Source organism: Microtus pennsylvanicus, chromosome 2 (genome assembly GCF_037038515.1).
Source record: "Microtus pennsylvanicus isolate mMicPen1 chromosome 2, mMicPen1.hap1, whole genome shotgun sequence".
NCBI lineage: Eukaryota > Metazoa > Chordata > Mammalia > Rodentia > Cricetidae > Microtus > Microtus pennsylvanicus.
Genome location: NC_134580.1, coordinates 148,378,817 through 148,405,953, shown reverse-complemented (window position 1 = coordinate 148,405,953; position 27,137 = coordinate 148,378,817). Strand labels below are relative to the sequence as shown.

The 27,137-nt window shown below is 44.3% G+C and overlaps 1 protein-coding gene across 1 annotated transcript in view; it reads right to left on the bottom strand.

Moving 5' to 3' along the window:
- Positions 1–5,201: 5,201 nt before the first annotated feature.
- Rab22a (RAB22A, member RAS oncogene family) overlaps positions 5,202–27,137 on the bottom strand; it is a 48,983-nt gene continuing 27,047 nt past the window's right edge. The window contains exons 3-7 of the mRNA XM_075963235.1: positions 25,246–25,327; positions 17,038–17,109; positions 16,852–16,958; positions 16,219–16,328; positions 5,202–11,402 (exon numbers count right to left, since the gene is read on the bottom strand). Of these exons, the coding sequence (XP_075819350.1) occupies positions 11,305–11,402; positions 16,219–16,328; positions 16,852–16,958; positions 17,038–17,109; positions 25,246–25,327 (469 nt within the window). The 3' untranslated portion in view covers positions 5,202–11,304. The remainder of the gene's footprint in view (positions 11,403–16,218; positions 16,329–16,851; positions 16,959–17,037; positions 17,110–25,245; positions 25,328–27,137) is intronic.

Below are 27,137 nucleotides of genomic sequence, written 5' to 3'. Positions count from 1 at the left end.
GAGTTGGGTTTGTATAGTAGCAAAGGCGGGGGTCAAGGATTTCTAAGGTTTAGGACCCCTGATTGGTTGACATTTGTCTAGGGGTATCTTGGTGAAAAGCGATGGGTATGGGCTGGCAGGTGATCCTATCTGTAGGTTGGAACATTAGGAATTTCCTTTGGATGGTCTGTTCCTGAGTGGTGCCTGGGTAGTCTCAGTTTGTGGTCTTTCTTGCAACCAGGTATTGCCTTAGGGAAAACTACTGAGACTCAGGCCTCTATTGAGCTTCTCATACACACAGAAATACCAAGACACACAAGACACCACATACACATGAACCATCCACCAGACACCACACAGATACAGCAACATAGTGCCAGGCACCAGAGATACACCAATCTTCCACCAAACACTACAGATACATGAACAGACTACCAGACAGCACAGATACACCAATTTTCTACAACACACCCCAGATACAACAACTTTGCACCAGACACCACAGATACACCAGCCTTCCACCAGATGCCACATAGATAAGACACACTAACATACTACCATAAACTGGAGATATGTCAACATACAAGATACTACAGAAATGCCAACCTTACATCAGATCAGACACACCAACATACTACCATATACCACAGATACACCAACCGCAAAGCAGAAACTATAGATATATCAGACTTCCACCAGAAACCAGACACACCAACCTTCTACCAGACACCATATAGATACACCAACTTTCCCCCCGATACTACACAGACACAACACACTATCACATACCACAGATACAGCAACATTCTACCAGACACCGCCACGGACACACCAACCTTCCATCAGACACCAAAGATACACCAATATTACACCCAATACCACACAGATACAACAACATGCTACCAGATACCACATATATACTAAAACTCCATCAGACACCATAGACACACCAACATACTACCAGACATGATAAACACATGAACCTTCCACCAGACACCACACAGACACACCAACCTTCCAACAACATAACCACAGATAAAGCAAACTCCATGAGATACCTCTAATACTGAAACCTTCTACCAAAAAACATACCACCCTTCCACAAGACACCACACAGATACGTCAGCCTTCCACCAGAAACCACAGGTGCACCAGCCTTCCATTAGACATCACAAATATGCCAACCATGCACCAGCACACAGATACATCAAACTTTCTCCAGAAATCAGATACACAACTTTCTACCCAATACCACAGATATACTAATTTTCCAGCAGACACCACATATATACCAAACTTCTAGGCACAGATATAACATATTATTATAAATCACAAATGCATCAACATAGTACAAGATACCACTGATACACCAACCTTACACTAGACACCAGGCAGATACACCAACATACTATCAGACATTACAGACAGTCCAACTTCCTCCAGGCACTACAGACACACTAACCTTCCACCAGACACCACACAGATACACCAAACTTCCACCAGACAGCAAACAGATATACCAACATACTACCAGACACCACTGATACATCAATATAGTACCAAACAATATAGACTCAACAAACTTCTACAAGATACCACTGCAGATACAGCAACATACTCCCAGACACCAGACATACCGACCTTCTACCAGAAACCAGATGCACAAAAATTTCATTATTGCCACAGATTCACCAGTTTTCCACCAGACATTACACAAATATACCAGCCTTCCACCAAACTCTACCACAGATACACCAACCTTCAACCAGACACCACACAGTTATAACCACCTTCTACCAGACACCACCACCATACACCAACATACTACCAGATATCACAGATACACCAACCTTTCACCAGACACAACACAGATACATCTAGCTTCTACCAGACACCGCCACAGATACACTAACCTTCCCCTAGACACCAGATACACCAATCTTGTATCAGACACCACAGAGGCATACCATCATATTACCACACCACACAAAGATACACTAACCTTTTCAATAGACAGAACAAAAATACATCAACCTTCTACTAGATGACATCAGAGATATGCCAACATACTACCATACATTATAGATATAACACATTACCAGACATCACAGAAACACCAACCTTCCACTAGAAACCATACCAACATTCCACCAGAAACCAGATACATCAACCTTCCATGAGAAACCATACCAACCTTCCACCAGATACCACACAGATACACCAACATACTATCAGACGCTACACAGATACACTAACTTTCCATCAAACATCACAGTAACCAAAGATATACCAGCCTTTCACCAGACACCACACATACACCAGCCTTCTATGAGACACAACAGATACACAAACTTTCCACCTGATACCACATACACCAATCTTCCACCAGAAACCACAGAGACACACCATCTTACTACCAACACCACACAAACACACCAACCTTCAACCAGAAACCACATATACACCAACTATTCCACCAGACACACAGAGGTGTATCACCTTCTACCAGACACCACCAGAGATACACCAACATACTTCCAGATACCAAACAGATTTATCAATCTTCCACCAGACACTATACAGATACACCAATCTTCTACCAGGCACCACAACAGATACACCAACCTTCCACCAGACACCACTATTGTTATACCAACTTTTCATGAGACACAACATTCCATCAGAAATCACAGAGATACACTGTCAGGTAATATGTTCCTGAAACCACACAGATACATCAGCCTTCAACTAGACACTACAAATACACCATTCTTTCCACCAGATATATCAACCTTTTACCAGACATCACCAGAGATAAACCAACATACTACCATACAGAACAGATACACCAAGGGTCCACCAGTAACCAGATAAACCCACCTTCCATTAGACACCAAAGATTGCATGCCAACCTCACACCAGAAACTACAGAGACATACCATCTTACTACCAGACACCACACAGATACACTGGTCTTCAACCAGAAACTCCATATACCCACAACCTTTCTAGCATAAAACACAGAATATCAACCTTCTACCAGACACCACCAGAGACACACCAATATACTGGTATACACCACTAATACACCAACATATTTCCTGACACAACACAGATATACCAACCTTCCAGAAGGCACTATAGATACACCACATAGATACACCAACCTTCCATCAGAAACCAGATACACACACCTTCCATTAGACACCAAAGATACACCAACCCTGCACCAGACACCACAGATACACCAACCTTTTCACCAGAAACCGCAGAGATACACCATCATATTATCAGACACCACAAAGATACACAAACCTTCAACCAGATACCACAAATTTACCAACCTTTCTAGCAGACACTATGTATATGACTTTTCACCAGACACCACCAGATACTCTAACCTTATACCAGACACTACAACTTCCCACCAGAAACCACACAGATACACAAACCTTCCACTTGATACTCAACAGATACACTAACAGCTACCAGACACCATACAGATACCCCAATCTTCCACAGTATACCACAGAAACAGCAGTCTTCCACCAGATACTACATAGATACCCCAATCTTCCACAACACATCACAGACACACCAATTTTCCATCAGACAGATACCCCAATCTTCCACAACACCCCAGACACACTAGTCTTCCACCAGACACTAAACAAATAGCCCAACCTTCTAAAACTACCAGAGTAGTTCATACATACATATACTAGTCTTCAACCAGACACTATACAGATACACCAACCTTCTCCCAAACACCACCAAAGACACACCAGCCTTCAACAACAACCCACAGATACACCATCCTTTTACCTACACTACAGACATCCCAACACACTACCACTTACTACTGATATAATAACCTTCTACAGATACTACCACAGACATACCAATATGGTAAAAGGCCCCACAGATACAGCAATCTTCCACAAGTCACCACAGATACACCAACATACTATGAGACATGATAGATACACCAACCTTCTACCAGACAGCACATACTCTAACTTCCCCCAAACACTACCACAGATACATCAACCTTCCACCAGACACCATATAGATTACCAAAAATACTACCAGACATCATAAAGATACAAAAACCTTCCACCAGATACCACAGATATATCAACTGTCTATTCGAAACAGGAGACACACAAACCTTCTACTCTACACCAAATAGATACATTAAAACACTACCAGACACCACAGATACACCAATCTTCCACAATACATCACAGACATACCAGCCTTCCTCCAGACACTATACAGACATACCTACTTTGTACCCAACAACACACAATTAAACCAACCCACTAACAGACACCAAAAATGTACCAATCTTCCACAATACACAATTGATACACCAACCTTTTACTAGATACCACAGATACATCTGTGTTTCACCAGACACCACATAGATACACCAAGCTTCTACCAAACACAAACCTCCCATCAGAAACCATAGATATAACAACCTTCCACCAGACATCACAGACACTCCCAACTTTTACTAGACACTACTACAGATACAACATACTACCAGAGACCACAGACAAACCACCATTCCAGGAGGCACACAGACAAACCAACCTTCTACCATATACCACCTAGATACAGCATCATACTAACAGACACTACTCAGATACGCCATTCTTCAACTACACACCAACAGAGATACACCAACATCCTACCACACAGCACAAATACACCAACATTCCACTAGAAAACACATATATCAACCTTCAGCCAATACCACACATACACACCAACCAACCTTCAACCAGACACCACAGAAACACCAGCATTCCTCCAGACGGCACAAAGATAAACCAAGATACTATAAGACACCATACAGATTCACTATCATCTACCAGACAACAAAGATATACCAAACCTTCCACCAGACACCGCAGAAACACCAGGCACTACAGATACACCAATGTTCAGCAGACACCACACAGATACTCCAACCTTTTACTAGACAGGAACTAGTCACCCCAATCTTTTGGAACTCTATCCCTCAGCCTGTTAGGAATGCCTTTGGAATAAGTGGCTAGAGTGATGTGAAGGGCGGTGGGTGTGGTACATATAACCAGAAATTGCAGTACTTGGCAGAATTCATATTTGGGTTAAACTTGAAGAAAACATCTCAACCAAAATAAAAGAATTGTGTTGAATATTGTTGAAGAGAAAAAGCACCAGAGTCTAAATCATGCATCTGTAAACATAGCATTTTATTAACGAAATGTTTACACCTCTCCTGACATAAATCTTGTAGTGATGGAGCATGCCATACTCTATAAAAGCATACAATACAAGTCAAGCTGAAGAAACACTGTTCCAAAGGATGCTAGATTTACCATCTGCAAACAGGTCACAAAAGAAAAATCTTATAACGAGAAGGAAAAGGTGGAGTTTCCTTTCTTCAACGTTTACAAACAAAACAAAGACTTAGGCCCAGCCTAAGGTCAGACTGCAAAAATGGTCATCAAACATCCATACAGGCTTGTGAAGCCACGGCTTTTCATTCAGGCGTTTAGAGTGTTACCAGGCTTGGGAAACCAGGAACAATTGGATTTTCATACAGATGCTATTAAAAAAGGCACAGGGCGCTATTCCTTCCACTGGGTCTTGACAAGGGGTGGCACTCTCAGGAGCAGAAAGGATTGCTGGTACAGGGCTTAGGTTTTCTTTCCTTCAAACTTCGTGCAGCTGATTCTCCAGTCCACCACCCTATCACCCACAACAGATCCCATTCCGTCATTCAGTTGTGTTTGCCTTGCTCATGCTGCCTACTGCCCTTTTGGAAGTCCTGGGGGCTCTTTACCCCACAGGGAAGGGCATACTATACATGCCAAGATCGCTGGGGCAGGATGCCTGAGGGAGAGCCCACAGAAAATGAGAGTGAGGCAAGAATTCAGTGTCGATCATAAGGAAGGCAGGCCATAATTTCTGAAGGTCAGAGCAGTGATGGATGATGGTATAAGTGACTTGTGATGTAAAATGATGGAAAGACTGAGTGGGACATTAAAAAAAAAGATCCTTCCCAGGGCAATAAAGTTATGTCTACAGAACACAACCAATGGTTTAAAAACAGAGCCGCATCAGCTGCTGACTACCCAGCTGCCACTCATCCTCCCCTACCAATCTAACTGGTCTCTCTGACATCGTGGGGGAATGACCCAAGTTGAGAAAATTTCATGACCATGTAGTAACAACAAAAAGGGATTTGGGGGGCGGGGGCTCCATCCTTGCTTCCAAGCTTTTCCAAGGGGTGAAATGAATAATTAAAGTGTAAATGCCAAGTGTTAATGGTGGTCAAACAATGTTAAGACAAGCCCTAAAAGCAAACAGTATAATGGGCAGAGTCTGGCAAGCATGGGGAGGACTCCAGGCTGGCTGAGCAAGTAATTAAAGCCCTGCTTTGTGGAGCAGTGGATGAAGCACACACTGGGTTTTAGATGCTTTGACAATGTTATAGTTAGTTCTATGTAAAGATGAATCCCTTCAGTGGACTGCTGTCCATAACCTGCCTCTAAACACTGTCCAGTTCCTGAATCAAGAAGTGGCATGAGGAAAGCAGCAGGCCATTTCTACTGTGCCATTAAGGAGGACATTAAGACCCACGCTTGAAAACTGTCAATTAAAGAAGGCTCTAAAAAAGTCATTACTGTCTTAGACTCCCCATTAATTGGGAGACAGAGCTTGGCACTTAAGTCGTGTCTGTGGAGACCTACCCGGGTTTTTGCTTGTTGTAATTATGCAGCATTTTGATGAGGCACTGGGCACCATAAAATGAACTCACAGCAAATTAAAACATTTTTTTCCTGCAAGTTTTTTGGACATTATGGTTTCAATCTTACTATCTACTATTTATATATTCTAATCTTGCTATCTAAAACGTTCAACATAATGAAAGGAATCGATGGAAGGTCTGAGATTCTATTTTATTAAACTTCTGAATCCTTTTGTTTTGAAGCCAAAAATATTCTAGCACATCTCTAATTGATTACCCTCTGAGAGGAAAGAACACAGATATTAGTTATTTCTGATGGTACAGACCATCAAATTAAACTTGATCTATGCTGGTGGAAGTCCTAGCTCCAGATAGTAAATCACTCCTACATGCTCGGAGCATCCTGAAGGACGAGCTGAGAAATACAGTGATTCCAAGCTCTATTCATTTGCCCTTCTCAGCATGTCTAATGAACTTCATCAGTGTAGGCCCCTCACTCATCACCTTCTGAGGTGCAGAAGGAAGGCTCCTGAGAAGGGTAATGCCCTTCTAATATTTTTTAGAGCTTCATTTTCACATAAAACAGGACAAATGCCCTGGAATTCCATTAACATTTCTTGCAAATCAGATAATCAGATTGCCTGGTTTTCTATCCCTGGACAAGATCTCTGCCGTCACAGGAAATCTGTCGAGGTCATTCTTTTAAGTCTCAGGCTAAATTCTACCTGACCCTCCTTTTCCTAAACTGCACAGTGCTCTGTTTGTCTTCTAGATAATGTACTGCACAGAACATTTTTTAAACATTATGACACTTTGTGTGTGTGTGTGTGTGTGTGTGTGTGTGGCGTGGGAGGACACGCGGCGATCAGAGGACAACTTGTGGAATTCTCCTTCTACCCTGTGGGCTCCAGGGACTGGACTTGTGTCATCAGCCTTAGCAGCAAGTGCCTTTACCCGCCGAGCCATCTCGTCAACCTCATTAAAAAAAAATCAAAATCATTCATGGGTTGTCTTAAACAACATCTTTTATCATCAACGCCCCCCCCCCCCCCATGAAGGCATAGTTAACGGCTTGAATCTTAAAAGTATATCCCATTTCTTCCTTAAAAACTGATAAAATCAAACAATGAACAAAAATTGTGCTGCTTGTCCCTTCAAAATGAATTTAAGTAAGAACTTACAAGGGATTCCATGACCACTCTGCCCTCACCAGAATCAGGCTCAAGAGCCTGGTAAGTTCTGTGATCCAAGCCACCTGTCTGGCTGCCATGCTCTGAAGCACGACTGGCGGTTAGAGAAGAGCTAAGGGTTCCCAGCTACCTTTCCCCAGGAGGATTCTCTCCTGACTCCTGCAGGGTCTTGCAGACACATGGGTGGCTAAGAGCTAGTTGCAGAGATCACATAGTATGAGGGTCCACATTTCACAGTCTCTGAATGAATGGGTGAGAAATGTTGAACGGAACCCCATTAGCCTCTTTTGCAATAGAAAAGACAGAAGGCAGCGAACTATTGCCTTTTGGGACACGCAGTGTACCCCAAACTGAACCCACCCACTCAAACATGGGAACCTTGAAATACAGCAGCAGACCCTCTGGTTTGGCAGCCCCCTGGGTGCTGGGTGACAGCAACCTACAGAACACTCTCAGCTGTATATCTTAAGAGCTTTAGAAGTCCTCAAACCCACTTTCCCCCTGAAGACAAGGAACAGATGTAAGACTTATAGGTTAAGTTCTGAAATTAAATGTGGGTCACTGCCAGCCCCCATCACATATTTAACAATCCAGAGAACAGCTAATCTTCACAATGATACTGGCCTCTTGATATAACCATGTCTCTCATAAGAAAATCTTGATCCTTTGACCTGGGTAGGCATCCAAGGAAGAGGAGCACAACGAGAAGAGGTGGGCACTTAAAAAATATCATCATAAATGGGGAACAAGGACCCAGGTTATTTTAAAAGGAATAAATCTCCCGACTGCCATGTACAGTGCTTGTCTTGGCTGAAGCTGACAAGCAGGCAATGGAATTTCATTGGGAACCAGAAAGGCTTGCAGTAGGTATTTCTCTCCAATCACTTCTCACAGAGTTCACACTGAAGGACACTTAATCAGACTCTCACTTTATGTTCTTTTAATCACCAAATGATAGTTAATTAGTTATCACAGAATCAGAAAAACACTTATGTAAAAGAAGAGATCGAGAGACCAGTGGCTCCTAGGATTGGACACCTGCAAGGAGCTTATTTCAATTTCTCTGAAAGAAATCAATACACACTGGCAGTTAATTAAAGATCTTGCCCCTTCTGTTCAGTCTTCAAAGTTTTTAAAAATGGCCCTGCATCATTTGGAACCAAAGATTTTTTTTTTTTTGGAGGAGCAATGTCTCAATGCCTTTGGAGTCTGGCTATTTCTCTTAAGAAACAACCAGGAGACAATGTGGTCAGAATAAAGCACTATGTCTGCCTACATTTTAATATACATTTTATAGGAAGAAAGGACATGGAGACCTCCCTGTGTTCACTGACCATGGAGTGTGGGCCCAGCTGCAATCCACTGCCATTAAGCAGTACACGACACCACAGGCAGGGCAGCCCCCTTCATTTCTTGGACAGACTGGTGACAGAGTGGGCAAGAAAGACATGAACACAGGGTCATGACCAGGAATCATGCTGCTCCTTCTGTTGGGAAGACATGCAGCCATGGCCAGAGTCACTCCCTCCATGTGGCATGAGAGGGAATCAGCTAGAGAAGTCACATGTGCCACAGGAGAGCAGTCACTGCATGCCCCACGACTTCCAGAATTTACTGGACTGTGCAGGTCATGAATTTATACCGTCATTTGGTGAAATGAGACAGAAAGGGTCTCACATGGGCAGCCTCGTCCACATGAGCTGAGCAGTGCTGTTTTCTGCAGGTGTATGTCAAGTCGTATCAAGCCACTGCAGGTGGAAGCAGCTCAGTCTTGGGAAATCACGTGTGAGAATTTAATGCTGCGCAGGAGGCTCAGGGATGAGGTGACACTGAGTCCACACAAGGCGCTCCCAGTCTGACTTGAGTAAGAGTAAACAACTGAGACGCTCACGAGGCCTCACCCAGGTCTGTGTCATCTGGGCTGCCCTTTTGCTAAAACCTCTCCATGGGAAGCATGTATGGGAGGGCGCAAAGTAGTAACAGTTGTTTTGAAAAGTTTTGACTGTTTAGTTAAGGACAGCTCTGAAAACACAATTTGGATTGAAATTCAAGCTGTTTCATTTCCTATTTAATCTTGTAAATTTCCTTCCCTTACAATACTTGGGCTGGAAGGGTGCCAAATTAGACCAGGAACAAATTTCCAGCAGTTTCACTTGGGGGCTTTATTTTTAGATTATATTAAGAACCTCATTAGGCTCCTGAGGGAAAAGAGTGCAAAGCACTAGCAGAGGCAAGAGAGAATAAAGGAGGTGAGGCGAACTGGCTGTTATATGCAAAGCACTGTCAACACAGTTGGTCTGAGCTCCCTACTGCTAAGGCCAGGTGAGTGCTGGGTGCTAGGCTCTCACTTGCCCCAGGCTAGCAAGGACTGGTCGGCTTGTCAAGGAGGCATATGTCTTTATTACCATTTCCAGATGGGATGCAGAAGGGCAAGGGGAGGAGGAAGGAGCTGTGAGCTAAGTGCTCCATGCTTTTGCACAAGGTGAATGCGCTTCAAAATCTCCTGTGGACTGGCTGAAAAATGAGTGGGTGCACGACTAAATGGAGTACTAAATGTGGAATTCAAAAGTTATTAATGTATTTACATAATTTATAATTTTAAGCAATGGTCTCATAAATATAGACTACAAATGTACATATGCTAGGCAGCACACATTTGTTTTTGTTTTTTCCACCAAATACCTGGACCAAAAAAACAAAAAAATCATTTCCTTTGTTCTTTCTCTCTTCCTTTTAAAGCACTGCTTATCTCAAGTGACTCCAGGTAACATCTCTACACCATCACCTGGACCATGAGAGCTTACTGAGAAAGGTAATGATAAAACTAATGTGTGGTGACACATACAGGGTCAGAAGGAAACCCGAGGTGAACCAGGCTGCCGCCGCCGTGGTGTTAATTTACTGTGCATGAAAGTGCTTGAGAGATGGTGGAAACTGTTCCAGGGCCAACCGTCCCTCCACTTGTGATCATTTTCCACATCTTAAATGATGCAACTCTGACACTAGCGACAAGGACCAAGGAGATGGCCATCTCCACAGCGTTTTCCCTTAAGATCCACAAAAGTGCTCATTTCCCTTTACAAATGATACACGACATCCTGATTACAAAAGTACCTGCAGTTCAGTCCTACCATCCATACATCAGATGCTCCTTTCAGCTAGTCAGCAGCCAAGGATGTGGTCCCTTTGCACACCAGAGTCCGCGACACAAGTCTGCAGTTAGAAACACCTGCTGCAGTCTTCCAAGAGTACCCAACAGCCAGTTCCTCTGAGTCCTTTTTGCATGAAGAAGACTCCAGGGCATGAGGCGGCTGCCAATGGCAGGGACTGGCCCTCCTGCAACATCCAGGACCACCTGCTTCTTCATTAGTGTGGGGCCCCGGGTCGTCAGCAGCAGCTTCGCTTTGGCTCCGATGGCTGTCTTCGGAGTTTGAAGCCCTTGCCGCCAGACGGCGGGTTGGCATCTGTGGATGGAATTCTTCGGCCTACACCAAAGAGAGAAGAGAGGAAAGGAGAGGAGGCACAAGCTTTGATTTCCTAATCTGTTCCTTCTCATACACAATTTTGGCAACGCAACATGTCAGTTTCATTGAGGTAAGACAAGGAAGATGCCAGGGACAGAGTGTGCCTATTCACAGTGACCCAGCATCACCTAACCCTGATCCTACAAGACACCTGCCACAGTGAACAAACACTGCTATGGCACCAGAAGTCACCAGTCTTTTAGATGTCACTAGTTCTTAAACTAATATACTTCTATTCCAGGATCCAAATAAGAATAAACAGCATTTAGTAAGCTTTTTAAATACAAAAATTAGACTAAAAACATTTTCTCTTGAGCCAGTAAACATACACACCTAGGAACAAAAACAAAAGACAACCAACAAGCTTGGTTTCATGTCTCATGGCAGAAGTCATCACAGGCATGTGGACACTCCCAGATGTACTCAGCTCCTTTGCCCTCAGGATGGTCCCTCACAGAACACAGTGGGCTGCTGTGTCTCTGAATGGTTGAGCATCTGCACTGTCTCTAGCGATCATCACCAATCCCCAGGATGTCAGTGTTTTGAGCAACTGTGTGTGGGGGGGACTAAGAAACTGGAATAGAGGAGCCAGGGCACTGCTCCACTCCTGAGCGTGTATCTGTCACATGCACCAAACTCCCAGTGACTACCTACTGCAATTTAGCTTTTGACAGATGCTGCCAAGTTGCTCTCAGAAGAGGCTGTGGCATTTTATCATCGACAACAATGTAGGAGAGGGACAGGCTTCACTTTACTGCTCTGTGAGGCTAATGTCAATTTTGAGAAAAGCTTCAATCACCATCCACCCACCTGGCTGACATGGCTCAAGGCTGCTTCTTGTACAAAGGCATTCCTGCCCTCCTCCTCCTGCTCTATTCTAACCCTCACATATCACAAAGCACCAAGACATCAGCAACATGCTGGACTTGTTTTCTGTGTGGCTGGCATCCTCGTACTAGACTGGGCCCTCCAATCTTGCCTGTTTTCTGCTCTGGCACCCTCTGATCTCTGTGGCATAGCATCAGGCAGAGAAAGGCTTTCTGTCTGCTTGTTTAAAGAGGGAATTAACAGACAGGAACATCTGACATCAGCAAGGCTGAGAGAAAAATTCCTGACAACCCTTTGGGTGTGGCTGCAGAATCTTGAGGGCTCCCCACCATGGCCGGTAACCTGTGTAGACAGCACACAGTGTGACTTCCACATGGACTGTCCAAATGTGCTGTGACACTGCTGTGAATAAATCACCAATGTAGTTAAGTCTCTCCAAGACTCTTGTTATTATGGTTTTCTCAATAAATGGAAACTGAAATATAGCTGGTACCACAGAGGCAACTGTGAAATGTGACAGAAGATTTTCAAATGTGACAAAGTGATTTAGAAGAAAGCAGGAGACAGCTTGATGGTCTGGGCACGACCAATGGTTTCTTAAGCAGGAACTATGGTGAGTATAAAGGAAAGTGAGTACAAAGGGACTCTGGGTAAGGTTAAGAAGCTCAGTCCATTGAAGGACTGGTTCAGAAATCAAAGTCAAACCTAAGGGAAGATATTTCCAACACACATAACCAACCAGCGACTGACATCCAGAGTGAAGTACAAGTCATTAGGAAGGGGGGTGGTGACTCGGCAGAGGCAGGCAAGAGATTAAGAACTCTGAAGAAGAGGATGCCAGCTACTGTCCAGGTGGAAATCTGTATGCGGACAGGCGCTCAGCTTCAAGGCAGACACGGAGATTCAGACCCTGCCTCTCCCACAGACTGACAGGGAAGAAATCTTGTACACCACTGCTGTGGGCAGCAGCTGGCACAAGTACAACTTTGTAAACTGTTTGGCAGTAAAGTCACAGTGAACACATGCAAACCTAATGACCCAGCTATTTTTCTCTTGGGCACAGAGATACTGAGCAAAAAATGCATCCAGATGTTCCCCAGAGGACACAGGATGTTCATACAGCAGTCTGAAATTGCCCTAAGTTGGAAACAACTGCCCAATGTCTGTCAACAACAGAAGGGACAATTATACAGTAAACAGTATCCATTTCTTCATTTTCCAACTTTGTGATCTGACACTAACATACACTAGCATTGTGAATGCATCTTTTGCAGCTGTATGGGATGTACAGACAATTTAAACATGTGATATAGAGTAGCAGCCAGACACAGAAGAGTAAATAGGGTGGTCAGTTGGCAGAATGCCTGCTTAGCATATGTGGGTTCAATTCCCAGCACCGAACAGGCAGGGTGGTGCCAGTATATTCTAGGGTGAGAAGGGAGAGAAAGGAGGTCATCAGTCACAGAGCTCGTGTGAGGTCAGGCCGGCTACAGAAGATGGAGACAGAGGACAACAGAGGAAACAGTAAGAAAGTGCTGTGCAGTGTTTAATCTCAGCACGGGGGACGCAGAAGCAGCAGATCTCTTTGAGTTCAAGGCCATATTGGCCTACAAATAGAGTTCCAGGGCAGCCTGGGCTATATAGTGATAGCTTGTCTCAAAAAATAAAACAAGGGGGCTGGAGAGATGGCTCAGTGGTTAAGAGCATTGCCTGATCTTCCAAAGGTTCTGAGTTCAATTCCCAGCAACCACATGGTGGCTCACAACCATCTGTAATGAGGTCTGGTGCCCTCTTCTGGCCTGCAGGCATACACACAGACAGAATATTGTATACATAATAAATAAATATTTAAAAAAAATAAAAAATAAAACAAACAAAAGTACCTGAAGTCAGCTATCAGGATGGGTTACCTGTGGGGTGGCAGCAGCTGTGCTTCCCGGAGTGTTGAGCACAGGCTTTGTTCTTTCTGAGACAACCTGGGAGTACCTCTGTGCTTCTGAAACTGCCCTTTCCTATATGCACATTATGCTTCAACCCAAAGTTTGTGTCTAGGCGTAAGTTACTGACAATACTCACTGAACAAAAAATAAAGATGATTTCTAACTCTGTCTGGTTTCCATCTCTGTGGTCATGTTCAATTCTTCTCAGTTACAAGTATGCACTAGGTCTTTGCAGTGCTGGCAACTGAACCCAAGGCTTTGAACATGTCAGGGAAGTCACTATCACAGCGCTGCACCCTGTTTATGTACATTCTGGCATAAGGATTTGTTGCTCGTAAACCTGTTTATTTTTAAAATTGCTATGGTACAGAGAAAGAACCCACAACAAAACCAATAGTCTCAACACACGGCACACTGTCCCGACAGACCTGGCTACCTGTTAGCTATGAGTACCATGTCTACCCCTGGAATGAAGAGAAATGCTTGAGTCTGCCATGGACTCTGAAAAGGTTTAAATTAGTGGTCAACTGAAACAATGGAACACATGCATAAAAACCCAGATCTCTGAGCATCTAACTCATCACAGTACTAGATGTGTGGACTCAGACTTGTCAATTCTCGAACTTTGGAGGCTGAGGAAGGGGACTGCTGTGAGTTCAAACCTGGGCTATAGAGTGAGACTCTGAGCCCCTGCCTCATAAAGGAAATACAAAATGAGAACAAAGCATGCCTAATCTCTAGAACCCAGGGTGACCCCAACTACTACAGTTGATTGGTCCAGCCCATGGGGGATCACTTCTGCTCCCTTTGGGCAGTCCCTGAATGGATCTGGGGGGTCTTGCAATTCATGACTTTCACCTTCACCAAGGCCAAGAGCTCTTATAGCTTCTAGCTACTTTGGATTTCAACCTAAGGGCAGTTAATAGGTAAAAGTACTATGCTTGGATGGGTGCTCCCTTCATTTGGGAGCTGACTATGCTCTGTGAAAGCAAGTTATTTAGCTTGAGGCCCGTACTGTCAGGCCTCAGCCCCCATCCCACTGCCTCAAAGAGTCCTTCATCAGGCCTCAGCTTCCAACGCTCTTCCCCAGAGGGGCTTTCTTGGACACCTTGCACACATGCTTACATCTATCTCATTGCTTTCTTCATGTCTCTTATTACTATGTGAAATGATCCTATTTATCTGGAGTTCACTGCCTGACTCGCTCAACAGAACAAGCATTCCAGGAGAGCAAGGGCTGTGTCTATCTTCTTTAGACTGGCTCCCTTGAGTCTGGAACAGTTCCCAATAAATATTTTGATGAATCTGAATGAAATGAATAAACACAGAACCAATCTGCAGAGAATCCCAAAGGCACCAGGCAGCTTCTCTCACCCACTGTCGACATGCTAACACTCTGAAGGAGGAGAAGGGGAGTGGTCTGACCCTTCCCTTGCCAAGGACTAAGTTTGTGGGTTTTCTTTCAGACAGACCATACCCACATTGCATCCCCCTTGAGCTATTTTTTTTTTCTCTTCTAGAAATCTTTATTATTTTTAATCCTGTGTATATCTGTGTATAGGCATGAACAAACAAGTTCAGCTGAGTTCAGAGGCTGGAAGTGTTGGGCCCCCTGGAGCAGAGTCCCAGGTGGTTGTGAGCACAGTGTGGTGCCGGGAACGCACTCAGCTCCTCTGGAAGAACAGTGTATGCTCCTCCTTGCTAAGCCGACTCTCCAGATTATTCTGTTCATTTCTGATGGCCTTGGATGAACAACGTTTACAGGAGGAGAGAGGAAAGCAGTTTTGACACTGAGAGGCATCCTTTCTGGAAAGGCACTATCTACCAAGCAACATCTCTCCAGAAACCCCACTGCAACAGAGACTCTTGGCTGTCCTCATCTGCTCAAATCTCCTTTCAAGGACACAATCTCAGAGACTACTTCAAACAAGTTGGGTTCTAACCAAAAAGAAAATTCTGTTTTTGTTTGCCCTGAACAGAGGAAACCCCCAAAATGCAGGGATACTTACTAATTTCTATAAAGAGTTCATTTATGTTTATTGCATTTTTTGCGCTGGTCTCTACAAAGATGGCATGAATGGAATCAGCGTAGTCCTTAGCATCTCTCTCCATGACTTCTCTGGAAGGCAACAATTGCTAATCAGAGGGTCTGTCCCTTAAGACCTTCCCCTCACCCCACCCATACAGAAGGATCATCCACGGCATGAGCCCAGACAGTCCTTCCAGTTACATGATTTTTGTGACAAGGTTTTCTCCAACCCCTATATTAAAAAGCCCTCCCCCTCAACAAAACAAGGTCCCTGCTCTGGGAATCAAATGTGTAGTGCACTGAAACTACCAATAAAATGCACTTTTTGTATTCTATTACTCTGTGTCATAGCAGCCTGAGAGGCAATGATCTCAGATAATGTCATATGTGATACCACTAAGGTTTGAGTAAATTACACGCCTGTCTACATGTAATATAATTAACTCCAAATGTCTTTAGTCTTCATTTTAGCTTGAAACTTCAGGGCCAACCACATAACACAAGACATTTTTCAATGTCAAAGATAAAATAAAAGCTAGACTCTTACCATGGATGTGGCTCATTAGAAAAAGAACATGTAATCGGTATGGGAATCTCTTGTCTAATAACTCACCTGACGTCGGTAAGATCGCATTTGTTCCCAGCAATGGCAACAACAATGCTAGGGGGGCCATGCTGGCGGAGCTCTCTCACCCAGTTCTTGAGCGTTGAAAACGTCTCCTGCAACATGAAAGGAGAGTAGCTAGAGGCCTGAGCAACAAATGATGGTGTCTAAGAATAAATGAATAAAAAGTCTTACTTCTTTTGTGATGTCATAAACGATGATGGCTGCTGCTGACCCTCGATAGTACATCGGTGCCAATGCACGAAACTGCAGGGGGAAAGAAGCAATGAAACTGCGAGAGCCAGTTAAGGATGTCCTCTTAGCAGACTTTGAAGTCCATTATCCCTGCACAAAAGGTAATCTTTCTCTGAAGTCACAGAAGATGACATAATGCTTCGGAGTAAACAAACCTGTAATTACTAAAGGCCAAGACTGATGGTAGTGCTGGAATGTCCCAGAAGATAGTCTAGAAAACAGCTTTATAGGAATTGAATATGGGACTATAAACAATTGTTTCAGCTAAGAAAGCTTTTTAATTGAACTCAACATTATATTCCCCAAATTCATTTGTTTAATAGTCTTTTAAACTTTGGTTTCCCAAACTAAGGAGATAAAAACACTGCTATAGCCATAGTGGTTGAGGATACCACAGGAAGGCACATACAATTAACTAATCTGAGATCATAAGGGCTCACAGAGACTGAACGGACAACCAGGGAGACTGACGCTTGGCACTCTGTATATATGTTATAGCGGTGTAGCTTGATCCTCTGTGGGACTAACAGTGGCAGCAGGGGTTGTCTCCAACTCTTTTAATGGCTTTTGGGACCCTACTCCTCATACTGGGTCATCTTGGCCAGTCTTAACACATGGGGAGGTACTTAGTCTTACTGCAACTTGAGATGCCATGTTTTATTGATACTCATAGGAGACCTGCCCTTGTCTGGATGGAGACAGAAGAGAGGGTTTGGGAGTAGGAGTGGGGTGGGGTGAGAGGGTCTGGGAGGGGAGGATGGGGAGGCTGCTGCCGGGCTGTAAAATAAATAGATGAATTAAAAAACAAAACAAACACTCCCCCCTCCCAGAACCCACTGCTGTAAACAGTTTTTCTAGACATGAATGCACATTTGAATTTACTAGAGTGAGTGTGCAACTTGCTTTTCTGACATCTGCATGCATATGTCTCACTGCATTCCAAGTGTCATATTGCAAGTAGTTTCTGCGTCCTCTCCCCACACACTAGAGAGGGACTTAGGGAAAGGCTTACCCTCAGAGTGAGGGTAATTCAGCAGGCCATTTCCTTGGAGGAGTTTGGGATAGAAAATGTGAAGCTCTTTCCTCATTCAAATCAGGGTCTTGGCCAAATGTTCTAGTGTGGCTTCCCCCCATCAAGTGTCATGTCTTCATCTTATACCCTGACTTTGAAATCTAGTACCCAAGAGTGATACAAAGTTCCTGTACTGTATCCTGATCCCTTTGCAGTGGTTGGCTGGCAGATACTATCCTTAGAGAGCACGGGGTATACATGAGAACACATACAGCCTGCTTGTGACACTCGAATGTCTCTGAGTTCACAGTCAACCTTCTGATAAAGTAGTGACATTCTAACTGGAACATCCATGAGGGAAGACATCATGACTGCTAGGGCCTGGAATGGATCTCATGCACTACAGCATAACCAAGAGCTACAAGCCAGTTCAGTCCTTTCTGCCCGACAAACATTTAAACTGTTGGACTGACTTGAACAGTGAAAGAGAATGAGACAGTGGCATGTAGATAGAAGTAGGATCAAGGCCCTAGCTGCCTCGCTATGGATGTACTTGTGATGGCAACATCCTTTAAAGGGTCATTTCTTTCTCTACAATTTTGTAAGGGGAAATTCACACCAAGAAAAGCAGATTGCAACTCTATAATGTGTAAGCCAACAAATGTAAATCCCCTTGTACATCACAAAGACAAAGCATTTCTGTCAACACAGACAATTCCCAAGATCTCTAACCTTGATAATACTTGCCTTCGAGTCCATCTGCAGAAGGAACACAACCACAGTATTGTTTTTTTCCCCCTTTGTGCTTATAATCTGCATAGAATACCCTTTTCTATTCTCTTATTTTCTCTTCTCTGTGCAGAGGTGTGTACATTTCTTTAAGCACCACTGATAAGGTCTGTCACGTGGCAGTTCTGCCACCTCTGCCTGCTCAGTGGGGTGCTTGGTCCTTTCACAACTAAGAACATACGCTGTGTCTGGACACAGGTCTAGGGCTTTGCTGCAAATTTGTTCAAAATTTAAAAAATGCTCATCCTTCCTTTCTTCCTTTCTCTGCAGTGACTAAGTTTTAGTACCCCTAACTGGTTTCAAATTCCTGATGTTGCCAAGGATAACCTTAAACTGCTGACATTCCCACCTCAATCTCCTGCGTGAAGGGCTCCTGGCTTATGTAGTGCTGGGAATCAAAGGGTTTACTGTGCCTGGTCCCAGCCCCCTTCTCTTAGCTTTTTACTATACTTTTATGCATTATTTATTAGGTGGTTGTTCTTACAAATACGATATAAGTTTTTTTTTCTCAATATACTTCTAATTTAAATGTATTGAATATATGCTTCCTATAAAACATCAGAATCTTAAATGAATCTAACCTTGCCTATTAGAACCTTATATAAATTTAACCTTGTCTACTTCACCATTCTTTGGCTGCTGTTGCTAAATGCTTGAAATGCACAAACTAACTGCTGAGTGAAATAGCCAGAGTTGAGAAGAAAAAAATATGCTCTTCACCCTCTATCACCTGTACTGCTTATTCTTTCTTTCTCTCTTTTTTTCAAGACAGGGTTTCTCTGTAGCTTTGGTGCCTGACCTGGAACTAGCTCTTGTAGACCAGGCTAGCCTTGAACTCACAGAGATCCACCTGCCTCTGCCTCCTGAGTGCTGGGATTAAAGGCGTGCGCCACCACTGCTCAGTTCATTATTTATTTCTGTAGGATATGGGTGGCCACTCTGTGACTGTTACTACTGAACTCTCTGCTCCCACTTTTTCTAAGACTACTTTGATTTTGTATCTGGAAAACTATCTAGGCAGACTGACTTGTTTGCATGCCCACAGCATGCTAAAGAGTCTGTCTATTGGCCTGCCTCACTGCTTCTGTAAGAAGTCACCCCATTCCTACTGTTCTCCTGTATACAATATATCTCTGGCTATTTGAGGATTTTTCTCATTATCTTCACTTTTTGGCAGTTTGACTAGGGTCCTAGTTGTACTTAAAAATTTACTGAAACTCTTAGATTTGAGAGTAGATGTCTCATTAAACACTGGAAGAGTTCAGTCATCAATTACAGAAATATTGTCTTTAACCTGTACCCCTTCTTCATTCCTTCTGGGTGCCAGCTCTGTTTTACTCAGCCAACCACATCCATAGACTGTTGAGACTTTTCTGGCTTCTCCTCCTCTGGTTCCCAAATGATCTGTTCTACTGTCCACTCAGTCACCTTTGCTTCCTGACAGTGTGGCTTTCAATCTTGGTATTTTCATCATATACTTCATGAACCTCCATTCTGCCATTCTTTGAACCTTTGGACATACTTAAAGGTATATTTTAAATTCTATGGCTGTATATTTTCATCGCAGGGTCATCCTCTGTTCTCATTTCTCCACATATGTAACAATTACAATGGCACTCTGGCCATGTCTCCCACACTGCCGTTTTGAAGAGCGGTAACTCTTATCGCTTCAGCTGATTTTCTGCACTGCTAGGATGGCTCTATGTGGGTTGGTTCCAGGACACTGTCTCTCCTCTGACTAAGATGCTTCATCAAAATGCATCACATCAAGGAGTTAATCAACACCCTCTAATGTGGCAGACTGGGTTTAAATTCCAGCGCTGCTGTAAGAAGCACCAGTGAGTCTCTGCTCAGTCTGGTCATCCTGCTGATTTCGGTTGGGTTTTGCAATGTCTTCTCTGCATATTCACTTAGGCATGAGGGGGGCTTCTCAACAGACCTGACTGAGGGTTCTCTTTTCTGGGATGTGTCTCCCCAGGCTTTGTTGATCCTGTCCTGTCTAGTGCCCTAGCACTCTCGGACAACATCTTTCCGTATCGTAATCTTAGAGACTTTTTTTTTTTTGAGACAGGGTTTCTCTGTGTAACTTTGGCTGGCCTCAAACTCAGAGATCTGCCTGCCTTTGCCTCCCAAGTGCTGGGACTAAAGGCATGCGCCGCCACCACCCGGCATAAAGATATTTTCTGCTCAGCTCCTTGCTACTCTGTGGCACACTCTAACTGGGCGTGCCTGTGAGGCCTGGATTATGACCTTGCGATGCTGCTTCAGCCTTAGTTACTAGTTGTTTGGCAGCACTTTCAAAAGGCTACTTGTACAGTCTCATCCAACATTTACAAGCCAGGGTGGCCATTCTGGGTGACACTCCTGTTGCTGACTTAGCCAGGGTGGCCATTCTGGGCAACACCCCTGATACTGACTTGGAAAGTCTCCCATATTATTCTGGTAAAGAAAGAAGATGGACACATAAGAAGAGTCCAAATATGTCATCACATCTGTACCTCAAATCTGGCTCTGGATTAGGGGACAACAAACATTTGCTGTTGAGGACCAGATAAGAAATAACTTTAGCTCTGTGGCCCTCTGTTTTGTGTTATAGTATTATTGTGTTTTTGGACCAGGATTACTGTAGAGTAAAGCACAGACAAAAATGAACAGATAAGCATGCCCGTGTTCCAATAAAACTTTATTTATAAGAGCGGATGGTTGGTTCAACATGGCCCATGGTCTGGCAATCCCAGCTCTGGATGCTCTTAAGCTGTCCTTGTCCCAATTTAAGCACTAACAACACTGGTTATTATGAACACTGCGAGAACTGATAAGACGTCATGCTGTTTTCTGACCTTTGTGGAACAGTAAGGCAGAACAAGTACAGGAAAACACAGGGTTGTAAAATGGTTGTTAGAGGTGTGGCTGAGAAGCCTTCTAGACTGTCATACAGTTAGGAGGCACTGGGGATGCTGCACTGCACTTATGATGTGCATTCATGGTAGCCATCTGTTTACGTGCTGTGGGGCTGTCTTGACACACCCCAGGAGTCTTAGTTAAGGGTAAGTGGGACAAACGGTGACAAGATGAGCTCACTCAAATTGCAAACAGTGGAGAAAGGACTCACAAGTGTTCAGTCTTAAGAACATATATTTAATCATGAAAACAAGTTCATTTAATCTGGCATTTGAGAAACCCAGGTTTATCTTTACAGCAGAAGCTGATTTTTAGAGGAGTCTGAGTCAGTGAGGAGACAGCCTCGGGAGCTGCTTCTGCTCAAAATGGAGGAGAGCACATGGGACCTTTCATTTCACAGTGGACTCTCGTGGGCCTCAGAGACAGTGGCTTTGAAAAAACATCTGAGAGCTCCAGTCTGCTTTCCTGGGTGCTTTTTAACCCTTTGATATACAAATCATTGTCTTCTCAGCACTTTTTTCCTTTGACTGTAACAAGCTCCCCAGTCAGAGACTCACATTCCATTCAATTCTTACTTGCTTCCATCAACTTAGTGAAATCACTTTGTGATCATTGGAAACTTGTCAGAAAACCCCTCTTTCAGAACTACACATGGCAAGAGATGTGAGGGTCAAATGGAGAGGACGTTTGTTCAGTTCATCAAAAAGCCTTTCCATTCTGCAATGGTTTTGGGTCCCTACCACAAAACTCTACCCTACAGAGTGCTAAGCAATAAACACACTACCATAGACACTTATCACTGGAGTCATGCACTACCCACAGTGGGCAGAGAGGCTCTGTCCTTATCTGTCAGAAGGGGGGCTACCAACCAGTCAACTAAGTACAAACATCAATGCCATGTGCCAAGGGCTGGAGCACATGCAAAGGCAGTCCCTGCCCCTGAAAGAGGCCACAGTCTAAATGGAAGATAGAAAAGTAAGAAAATCGGTAACAATCCCATGGCCAAGTGCAAGCAAAGACTGCAAGACACAGTTCATTTGCTGTCAACCAGATAACCCTTGGGCATTAGTTTGCCTTTGGGTACTGTGCCAACACTGGGACTAGAGCAGTAAGCAAGATACTGCAGGCCTAACTCTTGACATTTACATCTTGGTTGGTAGAAGTTGCCAATAAAGGTAGACAGATAAGCAGACATTACTACTTGTAAATGAGCATCTTGAAAATACTGACAAGGATAGAGAATGAACCAGGCCCTGCTCAGATACAGGGAGATAGGGAAGCCCTGAGGAATGACATTTAGCCTGAGGCCAAAAGCTGGTAAGGAGCCTATGAGTGATAGAGGGGTATGCCAGTGAGAAGAGTCAGCATATGTGAAGGCCTGATGGCAGGTATGCATATACGGACCTGCATGGAGGCCAGCATGTAGTGAGAAGAGTGGAGCAGAACACATGGGCACAGATAGAGGTGAGGGTCAGCAAGAAGACAGCAGAGTCTGATCAATGTTCTCTACAGTGTCTGGGTTCTCGGAGTAGTGATATAGGTCAGAACTGGGAGGAGAAAAACAAGGGCTGCAGAACACTTGAGAGACAGTGAAGGCAGCTGAAGCCAGGTGAGTGGAGAGCCAAAGAACTGAATGGCCACCAGAGCTGTCAGGAAGAACACAAGGCGACCTCTAGATCTGAGTGTAAGAAGCACAACTTTATGGCAACGGGGTGGTTAGGACAGCTCCTCTCAGGTAGTAGAGGGTAGGTTCCAAAGCCTGGATAGTTATTGGGCCAAATACGGGAAGACAGACAAGAGAATGCAGAGCTGTGTGGCACACTGGAGAAGAATGCATGTTTACAGCTCCAGAGCAGACAGGAAGGAAGAGGTGGAGTGGCGTCTAGCTATAGCTCCCATACAGAGCCTAGAAGATCTAGCTCTAAATGAATGGGCAAATCCTTGAATGAACCCTAAAATCTGGATCCCTGGGCATGTCCTTCTGCACAATGACAACTGGCCACACCCCGTCTTCCTCTCTTGATTCTCTTCCTGTTTCAGGGTCTCCTGGTCAAGGGCCCTGTCCCTGGCCTGGACTTTGAGCATCACCTGCCCAGCTCTGGGCTGCAAGATGGTACTTCAGTCAAGGAAGGCCAGATTGCACAACAGAGCAGCACTCTCTGCTGAAGAACCAATTGGAAGTGGGCAAGTAAGAGGCAGGCAAAGCATACAACAGTCCTCAGGCTCCTGTGACCACTTGAGGGAGGCTCATGCCTAAGCATTCATTCTATTTTCATGGTACAAACAAGTTACATGATAATGGAGCCTGTGATAATCGCAGCATGTGAGCATCAAATATATCTGAAGGGTAATAGAAACCTGGGGTCCAGGAGAGGGGCACATCTATCACTACTAGGGAAAGTCCATGTGTTTGGCTAACAGCACAGTCCCAGGGAAGTGTGTAGATCCATCCGTAGGACTTGGGGAAGAGTGCTTCTGCACGATGGAAGAGTGATGGTTACAAAGGGGACCACTGTCCAACTCCCAATTCTAGATGCACACAGGCCACCAACAAAAGGGTGGCAGCTCTCATAAGTGACACACAGCATTCAAAACTAAAGGTAGCAAGCAGCAAGGCTGAGGCACATGACCTCTGCTCAGATGTGCACCCTAGCCTGGTGCTCTTCCATCTGTCAGGCTCTACCTGTTGTTCTAGATAGAGTGTGATGCCAAATTATTTTTCCTGATTCCCTCTGCTGCACTTTGAGGAGGCGAGGACAGAATTGCGCATCTGTCAGGTGCTCTGTTTGCATAGAATCATTTGAAAACAAAATTAAGTTGTAGCTGAATAATGTGATGACTGCTGCAGGACCTCACCAGGGAAACTGGACTTAGTGCCAGAATGGTATCAGGCTGAGGGCGTGCTTCTGTTTCTGCTCCCTATTCCTTGTCTATTCCCATAACTCCCCAGTTCCCACCTTGTGCTACAGACAGGCTCCCTGTCAGGCACTTAAGAGCCTGTTGCATGGCACTGCATTAGCTAATCTGTCCACTTAAACCTAAAGTTTATATGCTGTAAAGTTCCCTCTTTAGCTTTTAAAAGGCGGCTATAAATGAGCTGTGCTTAATTCCCCCTTTCTACCACTAATTCTTTTACATCTTTACTAGAGGACAGAGCCCCAAATCACATACTCTGCTCAAGGAACTTTATCAGGCCTGTTAGTCAGCATTTACTTTAAGACACTAAAAAGTATAAAAACGCCCTCAGTGCCCATTATCACTTTCTCCATCAGTGGACTTTGTGGCTCTAATTGAAAAGAAAAAGGCTGGCCCACGCAGATGGAAGCAAATGCGTCTCTGGTGCACAGAAGTGAGGAATGGTGGACGACAGGGATGCTGACAGTTTAGTTGGAGCTGTAATTTGGTTTGGGCCTCAGAAAAACATAGTAAATTAAAGAGTGACTTACTCGTTCTTGTCCAGCTGTATCCCAGATTAGGAATTTATGTAGCTCATTTTGGTACTGGACAGTCTTGGTCATAAAAGATGCCCTATAAAGAGAGACCTAAATGATCAGAACACAGTCATTTAACACCCGTGTCCAGCCCCAATTGGAATCATCACTTAGATTTGCACTCAGACTCCCAGTTCCCCACTACATCCTCACCATGTCTCTCTGGAGTATTCAGGGATGGTCAGACGCTGGCTGCAGCTTCTGTCAAAATAAAGTATTAGGCACATCTGCCTGACAGAAGAGGAAGCCTGAGTTCCACATCAAAGAACTGAGAACCAGTAAGCTTCCCTTGTAAAACTCACGGTGCTGTCACTCACACAGGTGGGTGTCACAGGAAAGCTTTCTTTAAAATAAGGCTTATTTTATCATTGTGCACCCACGCACTTACAAGGCAAGCACTCTTACCTGCTGAACCATTTCACTGCCCCATGAGAAAGCAGTCTAAAGACCACCATGCTCAGGAACCTGTGCACTAGTTAAAGCAACTCAGACCATTTTGGGTTTCTCTTCCAGTTCTCAAACCACGTGCCACATAAATAGCCAAGTAAGAACCAGGGTAACACTGGAGCTCATAGAATTATGATGCCAAAACAAAAGAGGACAAGGATGGCTTCTGGGACAGCTGAATCAAGGCGACAATGACCTCTGTACTGGATGATCACTGCTTCTGGAACACAAACTTCTCACCTGATGCTCAGCGTCTGCCATGGGACATTTCCCAACCAACGGTTACACTCCGTTTCTGCTATTTGGGGGCCTTAGGCATTTTGAAGGACTTTGAAACTACCAGGTGCGTGTGTGTTTCTGAGGAGCCCCAAGGCCACAGCACAAACCTGCCTCTCCCAAGTTCTGGGGTGCAGGCCTGGCTCCAGTGTTGCTTTCTGTCCTCTGTGAAGGTTCTTGTCTTCTCACTTTGCTTCAAAGGACTCAGAAATGGCCCTTTGGGGTAAACAACCAAGTTGTGTATTTTTAAAAGGTGTGTTTCCCTTTGTAGCCTAGGCTAGCCTTGAAATCACAATCCTGCCTTAGTTTCTGAGAGTTGAGATTTAGGTATGAGTCAGCATGCCAAGCCCGAGTTGTATTCTTAAAATACACCCCAATCACTGCAATCTAGACAATGAACTCATTGGGTAGACATTCTCAGACATGCGAGAGAGCCTTAATCAGAGGTGATCTTCAAGAGAGTGCATTAAGGGGACTTCTGGAAGAATACTGAGCTCCTCAAGAATCAGAATTCTTAGAAACACTTATGTAAATTCATGGCCCAGCAGGCAGCCTCCCAAATGGCTAACGGAATGGAAAGTGAGATGCAAGACCTGGCTACTGTGGGTGCCATCTGCTCCATGGAGCCCCAGGGAAAAGCTTTGTGGTAAAGGTTCTCTATAAAGTTCAAGTGTAAGGAGCTTTTGGAGAGTCACTTTGACTAAATCAGGGTGTGCAACAGGATTTTCTTAGGAAAGATCTGGCAGTCAGAAGCCACAGTACTGGAAGACGAAGAGAGAAGACAGGTCTATACAGGTGTTATTGGTCAGAGGCAGCTCAGGAAATGTTCAGTCGAAACTCCCCAACATGTCCTCAAAGACTGCACTCAGTTCTCATCAACTGCACTGTGGGGTTACATGAGCATGACAGCAAGGGGAGCAGACAGATGGTGACTGGAGGACAGAGAGGCCAGGCTGTACTCCTGGTGGACAGAAAGCTGAGGAAGGAAGATGCAGGGATCAAAAGTTGTTTCCTTAAGCTCAGAATTCACGCCAAGCCCAGCCTGCCTCCAACCAGTTTCCTTTAATGAAAACAGGCTTCCATGAGTAAGAGAACACAAACACAGCACTGAGGTCTGCAGTGTC